At 43.2% G+C, this 8,421-nt stretch overlaps 1 protein-coding gene across 1 annotated transcript in view; it reads left to right on the forward strand.

The window, feature by feature from the left end:
- LOC119176824 (uncharacterized) overlaps window positions 1–5,384 on the forward strand; it is a 119,530-nt gene extending 114,146 nt beyond the window's left edge. The window contains exons 27-30 of the mRNA XM_075876426.1: window positions 782–1,030; window positions 2,044–2,207; window positions 3,203–3,339; window positions 5,229–5,384. Of these exons, the coding sequence (XP_075732541.1) occupies window positions 782–1,030; window positions 2,044–2,207; window positions 3,203–3,339; window positions 5,229–5,367 (689 nt within the window). The 3' untranslated portion in view covers window positions 5,368–5,384. The remainder of the gene's footprint in view (window positions 1–781; window positions 1,031–2,043; window positions 2,208–3,202; window positions 3,340–5,228) is intronic.
- The last annotated feature ends 3,037 nt before the right edge of the window (window positions 5,385–8,421 follow it).

Here is an 8,421-nt window from a genome sequence, read left to right on the forward strand (position 1 = left end):
GGTATGTATATTTATTAAGGGAGAGGCGTGATCGTCGGGAAGATGCAGCTTTTATATTTGTCACGAGGAATCCGTGGAATCGGCTATTGAAGGTCACTCATTTGTTACGTTGCGCAGTTGCTGGCCGGGAAAACGCGTGTTCGATGCCGGCTGCGGCGGCAATTAGCGTTCACAGGGAGCCGAAAGGCTACAGAGGCCTGTGCCCCGCACAATGTCAGTGCACGTTAACGAACACCACGTGGTCGATATTTTCTGGGGCCCTTCCCAACAGCGTCTTTTATATCCTAAGTCGCTTTGGAACGTTAAACTTCAGAAACAAACGAAATTATGAACTGTGTTTACAAGTATGTAAGCCAATTATACGCTAAGAAAGTAGACCCTTTATAGGCCGAGTTACTGAAGGCAAGAATACTTGGCAGCGAATACATACATAGTAGTCTCACATTTTTCGGTGGTGTTCACAATATTCTACAAACAATGTTCTACAAAAATCACTGTAAATAATTTTCAACAAATTTATGGAAAACTTTAGCATTATTTTCATAATATGCGCGCGAATGACTGTTCTGAGGTATATTGATTCTCTTTTTGCTGTAATTTCAGTACCTATTAATTCTAGCTTCGTTGTCGTTCATTCAAACTCTTGACCCAGGGGAGTAGGAAAGATTTCATAAGTTTCTGGTTGTCATTTGCCAGTACGTTTCTTCCTCTGTTCTTGATTCTATGCTTGGTAAAAAAAAACACTAGTAATAATACTCGGTCTATAATCACCTGCTTGCAGTGAAGCCCAACAAGTCGGTGATGGGTCTGTCCGGCGCACCACCTCCTGAAGACGTCGAGATGAAGATGGAGGAGATCTCGTCGGTGCTGGCAGGTCAGCCGGTCCGGCTGGCCGTCACCTGCACGAACCAGTCCAAGACACCCCGCAAGGTCACACTCACGCTCTCCGCCCACTCGGTCTTCTACACCGGCGGCGAGTACAAGCTGCTCAAGAAGCAGAGCTTCAACGTCGAGGTGCCGCCGGGCAAGAGTAAGACTTTTGTGAATGTTAAAGCTGATAACGAAGTCCAGATAACTCCGTTAAGGCAAGACTGCGTTCAGTTTCATTCACCTGTTGCTCTACGGCATCATGCTTTCTTACATCGACCTGACGAATGCAACTAGTAGACGCTGGCATCGACAAAGAACGGCGATTTGTAGTCTTAAGCCACATCACACGATGTTTTTTTTTTAATTTAACATGTGAACGTTTCGACAAGATTGAAACACAACGCACGACAGGGTCCAGCATAATCTAAATTAAACGTCCATTATCACCTAACAACGAAACAACGGCTAGCAAAGAAACAAATCGATTGAGAAAGGCGAGAACAGCTATTGAATATAAATGCGGGCTCGATGGTGCATAATTAACTTCTAAAAACAGTGTTGGGACGGGAAGAAGGAAGCAACAAGACAAAGCGCTGAAACACTTCGTCTTTTGGCTTCATTATTTGTCCCATCCTAGCACTGTTTTCAGAAGTTCCGAGAACTGCATTTGATTCAATAAGACTAAGCCAAATTTGTACCTTAATTGACGTGCAATGTATCGGCAATTAATTTGAATTCTTTGTTTGAACTTGAATTTAGTTCTTCATTTATTCTTTCCCACCCACCTGTATGTGTTTTTTTTTCTTTTTCTTCTTTCTTTTTTTTTCGACATTATAGCCGAATCTTCATATAGCAGTTACGATTGAACTCTCACATTTATTTTTATAAGCACATTTTTAATTGACAAAAAAAGAAATTCTGTTAACCAGCAGATACTCCTCAAAGTTCTCCGGTATTCAGGAGCAACACATACAGCAGCCTGCCCACAGCCTTTGACCTCTGCGAGATATTTATAGGGCTGACGAAAAATGTAAGCACTAAACACAACCCTCCTACCATACTATTAGCATCGTTATTAAAGGGTGTGCAACACAATTTTGTGCAATGAATTATCACGATTCAGGTCTCTCGATACGTGTAGGATGTCGTACTAACACAACGCAACTTGTGCAGCCGAGACTGTATGCCTGACTGTGACTGCCGACGAATACCAACTCAAGCTGGCCCCACAGAATGTCGTCAAACTGTTCGCCCACGGCAGCTACGAGGGCAGCGGCCACGGTACTTGGTACCGCCAGACTAGAATCACCATCGGAAACCCCACCATCGACGTGCAGGTAAGATCCCTACAAAACAATGTTTTGTTTTTTGTTGTTTTTCTCTCAAAATACTGGGGCGCATGAAGAAATCGAAGTGTGACATAATAAGTAAGACGAATGCGTTCAACCTGTTCTTCCAAGTTTTTCATGGGTATATGAGGTTGGTTTCTGTTTACGTGTACATTACATGTGAAATTATTTCTAAATCTGATTTACCATTATATGCAAGGACATATAGCTGGCACGGAAAGAAATCTCGGCGGAATAATTATCTGCGCGAGTGATAATCTGAAGCACGGTATACAGAACATGTACTTGGAAACCAAACACCAGCTGCGAGCTCAAGACATTACGCTACGATTCAAGATGGTGGCATTACTTCATTTGCAGTCATACTATCTTAAGGTAATCACAATATTAGCGTCATGGCACTTAGAGTCATAGCACGTCATGCATGCTGGTGTACTTTTTTCTGCCGCAGTAGTCGAATCAACATGTAGTTGGTTATCATTTCAGCCCTCAGTTGTGTCTTTTACATCTTATCAGAAATTGGTGGAGGTCGTTTGCTAATACCCTCCACATATTATTATCTATTAAGCATATTCTCAGCACTCTAGTTTGAAAAAAAAAAGACTGAAGATACAGAAATTGTTTACAGAAAAGCCCACAAACATTCTAGGAAATGTCTTGCTTCATCTCTCACATCATATTGATACGTAATATATAATGATATATCTCATGCACAGACCCAGTATCTTTTTCCCAGTTCACAACAAAAGAAATACGCTTAAAATTTCTTGTACCTCACGTGTTCACCTGCATAGCATGTAAGCCTGACCGGGCGTCATTCACTCATGGGATACAGATTCACAACAAAAAAAAAATCGAAGTGTCACAAAATAAGTGAAACAAGCTATCTTTCTTCCGTGGCTGATTCCACATCCGGTAGTAGCTTGCAGCTTAGTGCTCACATCGCTGTTAAGTTATTCTGTTTTTTTTTTTTTTTGTTAAAGATACACGGACCGGTGAGTGTGTCCAGACCAATGGAATACTGCCTTTCCTTCGACAACCCTCTCAGCGTACCCCTGACTGGCTGTAGTCTGACTCTAGACATCCCTGGAATGCAACAATCTCACGTCGTTCCTGTCGCGTAAGTACATGCGCATCCACCCACCCCCCTGCCCCGAAAGATAATGAAAAACAGTAACATTAAAGACTCAATGGGAACGGCTGATTGTTTAGCTAATTGTAGGGAAAAAACCTTGGCACTCTTGTTTGAATACAAACAGAACGGTGATCCCGCCGGTCACGCCAAAAGAAAATGAAACGGTGACCGCTGCTACTGTGAGCCGGCGATATTGTTGTCCCTGTTCCTAATTTCTTTTTATTTTCCTATCGCATCGTTATAGTGTTGACTAGATTGCTCAAATTTTTCTCGTTCTAAGCTTCATTTGCATTATACTGCTCTTTCAGAGACCAACATCTATCCACATAACCAACCAATTCAGTTTCACGAGAGTTCTTTTTGTAAACGTATTGTAGACAGCTACGTCCATGTCAGAGTTACGCTCTGAGTTGGACATTTTCGCAGAGCATTCCGCCTGAAGAAAAGTGGATGTCTAACGCAAAATGCAGCAGCACCTACTGATGCATGTGATATTACGTGCACTTATGTGGCAGTTAGTGTTGTCACTTGTGGTAGGTTGTAAGAGATCGGTAAGCTGAATAATGGGGAAGAAGAAACGTCCCACTTGTATGTTGTCGTCAAAATAGATGAACGCAAGTGAACTTTTATTTTGCCTCTTCTGATCGGCTTTGAACAAGGGTGTACTGGCGCGAAGCTGGTGACCTTTTCCGCGTCATTTTGTCCTGTTAAAGCCGTACGCAAATCAAGAAAAAATTGGGGGACCCTTAAGCTTGGCCTTTCAAAGTTGAATGAGACAGCGAAATACGGCCCCTAGTGCACCCTTCAACCACTAAGTGCATACTCATTCATATGTTTTCTTACATACACACACACGCACACAAACATGCACCCAGTAGATTGAACCAGCGCGCGCTATTGTCGCCGAATAGGCTCGTTTTTGTCGTGACACCTGTCGAACAAAATGCGTTAAAGGGGCCCTGAAACACTTTTTTTTAAGTAACCATGGAGTGAATTCAGTAAAATAGCTTATTGCCTCACGAATTCAACGCCGCAAAAGTTTTAAATATCCCTCCAGTGGGAGTGGAGTTACAAAGGTTTGTCGCATGCTGCAATTGCATTATCTCTTCTCTCGTCCCGACGAAAGCACTGGAAGTTAAGCAGGGGGGGGGGGGGGGCAGCGCAAAGAAACTATACCGAGCCTCGTGACCTTGAGCACTTCTTTTTTTTCTTCAAATGCGCTGCCTTTTCAGTGTGATCGCGCGCGCACGTGTGGACAAGTAGCGGCCTCCCGTGGCAATCTCGGTAACTTTATATTTTGGTCACAGACGCGCAGACGATTTTTTACTCACAACCAACGGCGCCGACGCCGGCGGCGGGTTTTCTGCGACACTAGCTCTCTAACGCTATCGCGTTAAAAGCTCACAACCACACATACAACAGTTATCTCGTGTGCACGTGAACCGCGAATGTTTGTTCTACGCAGGAGCAATCGGAGGCCCCGCCATTTTATAGCGTACGAAGGACATTGCGCTGCTATGTACCAAGTCTACTGAAAAATTCTGTAAGAGCGTAGCGAGTTGGGCGAATTGGAAAATGGTCACGATGGCCGGCACACACGAAAGACGCACAGAGAAGAAAACGATTACACAGCCGCTGTGTCACCGTTCTCTTCACTGTCTGTGTTTCGTTTGCGCTGGCCGTCATCAAAAACATTCTCCCCCGACACCTACCACGTACCAATCGGCCGAAGCGAATGCGAATGATTAAGTTAATCAACGATTCACTTAGTATATACTATTGGTGTTAATACTGACCGGGTCCGAGCAGGAGATCGCATTAATATTGACGAAGCACTTGGATTAATGGCTACGCTCCTATCATTGCTTTTTCAGGGACGTACCTGCGAAGGGCAAGTTCGAGTACAAGAGCAGAATCATTCCGAAACGTCCTGGCGAAAAGTCTATCCTGGCAGTCTTCAACAGCAAGGAGCTCACCGACATACGCGGAAACAAAGTGGTCATCGTCAAATAAGCTCTTGCAAGCTACAACGACACCTGACAAAAACGGCAATATCGGCGCAACAAGTGGCCTGTTTTTATTTTCAATACGTTAGACTTAGTACACATTAAATAAAAGATCCTGGGAGCATCGAATTACTTGTCACAAGGTGTATATTTCATTATAAATTATTAGAACATCACGCACAATACATATTAACGTCTACCATATGATTAATCCCAACTTCCGGCAGAACATTTGCGTTGTTATGTTGCTCAATGATACTCTGTAAATTACTCAGTCGTCAGAAAACGCACTTTTTAAAGAAGAGGCACGGCAGCCGAACATCGCGAGGCAAGTTTCGTGGTCGTCTTTTTGAGGAATGCTGCACACGCTGCAAGAAAAAAATCTAACTTTGGGACTTTATTTAGGATGATAAGGTCCGTAAAAAGAAGGCAGGTGTTCCGTCAAACCACAACTGAACTATTCAAATAGAAAAAAAATCGTTCTTGTGATGTGCCGCACGAAAGCATGAGCAAAACCTCCCTCCCTATACACAAACGTGCCACAAAGTGCAACAGAAGGTGCCTTAAAACAAATGTCTTCGCCAAAAGTGACACTACGCTGTAATACCAGGACGGCGACTGAACTGGTTTGCTGATGCTCCAATGGGCAATTACGGAGATTTTGCTTTCTACCTAGAAAGCCTAAGAACTACATGAAGTGTGCGTTGCCCATGTTTTCACCCTTGGATACCCAGTTACAATGAGTACCAAAAAAATAGAAATTTAGCAGCGATATTCCAGTATGGGTGACACGACAACGCACCGACGAAGGAACACCACCATTCACTATTTATCTTTTTTCCCAACTCTTTCATCACCCATTTTCAAAATTTCTCGATCTTTATGACCTCAATTTCTTCCTCGGAAACCTTGTCAATTCCTTCCACTCTGTTCAGTTGATTGGTAGACAGGTGTGTTCCATACTTTGATGTGCCTGCTAACTGAATCTGTGGATCATTTTTTTTTAATGCGCTCGATGTTTCAGGTGCTATCGGCAGGACTCCGCTTTCTCCACGTGATCAAAAAATATTCGGGTGCGCTTCTTTTTTAAGGGGTCATGATACCACTCTCACTATTTCGCTTTCCAAATTTGGAAACTTGAGTAGACTCTGCTCCTAAACATCTCACGCCTCCAACTGGCACTTTTTTACGGTAAAACATTAATCATGTTGAGAGCCTCTCTTACTACCCGTTAGCAGCTGTCCCCTAGCCACCGTTCTGCTCTTTTAATCGCAGTCTCGCACTTTCACAATTTGTGCTTAAATTTTCCGGGAACACTTTGTTACCATGTGGTCGACACTAGTTTATCTTCACTTTTTAACAGTTCACCTTGGACTGCTGCTTGTGTCTATCTATGTATAATTTGTCAAATTCCACTGCTTATACGCGACCCGAACCCATCCCGCAAGCAATCATCAACCTTCTTTTCTTACACACACGCGCAAACATTCACTCGTCAAGTGGTTCGACATTGCGTCTCGACATTTTAACCGAATTCACGAATACAAGTGCGTAAATATCGTACTTTCCCTTTCAAGCTCCAGTAAATAGAAGTGTCACGACCTCCATAGCAGACGTTCCTTGACAGATCGCGTGTACAATTTGTGCTTCAGCCCCGATGAACGAAATTGTCAACCATTCTTCGTCCTAGCGTAGAACGAGTTTCATATTTTCCCTTATTTGATTAATAATTTCGTTACGAGTGCTCAAATGAAAACTGTCGTTCATGAAAGGAATGTCTTGAAGCTCCCAACTTCGTTCTCGGAACGATAATTCTTTCAACAACTTTTTATAGCTAGACGAATGCCGCTTCTTGTCATTGCTTTTTTTATTTACTCATTCTGCCAGCACCAGAACCTTGAGCTTACGAAATTAAAATCGCAATTTCGTGAACGCCTCGTTTGAAGTGGAATAATTTGGCTTGTACCCCAAGTTGTCAAACACCGCGCGAAACAGCATTGAGTGAGTGGCCAAAAAGTTCTTGCCTATTTTTTTTTAGTTTTGGTAAGTAAATTTCAAATGATTTACGGCATAGTATGTATATGCTACTGACACTATCGACCAGACTGCAGAATACCGCGATCTTATCATTCAAGACAGGTGCAAAGGCCCCTTCCGCCGCTCAAAAGTGGATGCATGCAGAGAGCACGGAGAACGAAAAATTCACGCGTTCTGTTGTATGGAGCAGTGTGAAATACGAAAGTAAAGCGGCCACTTGTTTAGAGAGGCAATGTCAAGCATAAGAAGATACATAAAAGCCCTGTCTCAAAATTGGCTGAACCGAAGTGAACCTCGCTTATCAATAAAAAAAAAGTAATCAACTCGTTTTCTTTAGGCATTTGCTCAGTGGCTGCGGTCAACTATACTAGTCCGTCGGGAGAGTGTTCAGAGTTATGAAGCTTTTACTGCATGCCTGCCCGACAAGAATGGTGTGAAAACAGACTCTCGTGACAGCACATAAAATGTGCGCTCGTGAATGGCGAACAACGCGTGAATTTACGGCCTCGATACATGCACACCAGTCTTACTCACAATCATACTGGTCCGCCGCGAACAAAAACCAAGGGCAACAACGGTGTGGTCTCGAGCCAATACAGATTACGGGCTGACATAGTTCATTACAACGAGGCAACCACGCGACCAGCCCTGCAGTGAATTGAGAAATTGTGTTGATTGGTTTTTCAGCAAACACCAGTCGCATTTGACGAAGACGACGATGCTCAGCACTAAATGGCGGCGAAAAAAAAGATATCACAAACAAACATAAAGCAAAAAGACGTCTCTGCTATGTGGCAAAAGCGCCTCCTTGAATGAATGCAAGAGGAAGAACGACCTACAAGATCTAATTCCAACATGGCCAAGAAGATATTATGTAATAGCAAAAGAAGCTTGTTACCCGGTACAGGATGATGAAATAGTTTGTGAAAAAAAAAAGATTCATGAATTTCCGGCGAGGTGCTGGTGAGAGGTGGATCGACTTCGAATAACTGAGGAGAGTGCGGATGAAAATATAAATGAAAAC

The sequence above is a fragment of the Rhipicephalus microplus genome, chromosome X, assembly GCF_043290135.1.
Source record: "Rhipicephalus microplus isolate Deutch F79 chromosome X, USDA_Rmic, whole genome shotgun sequence".
Lineage (NCBI taxonomy): Eukaryota > Metazoa > Arthropoda > Arachnida > Ixodida > Ixodidae > Rhipicephalus > Rhipicephalus microplus.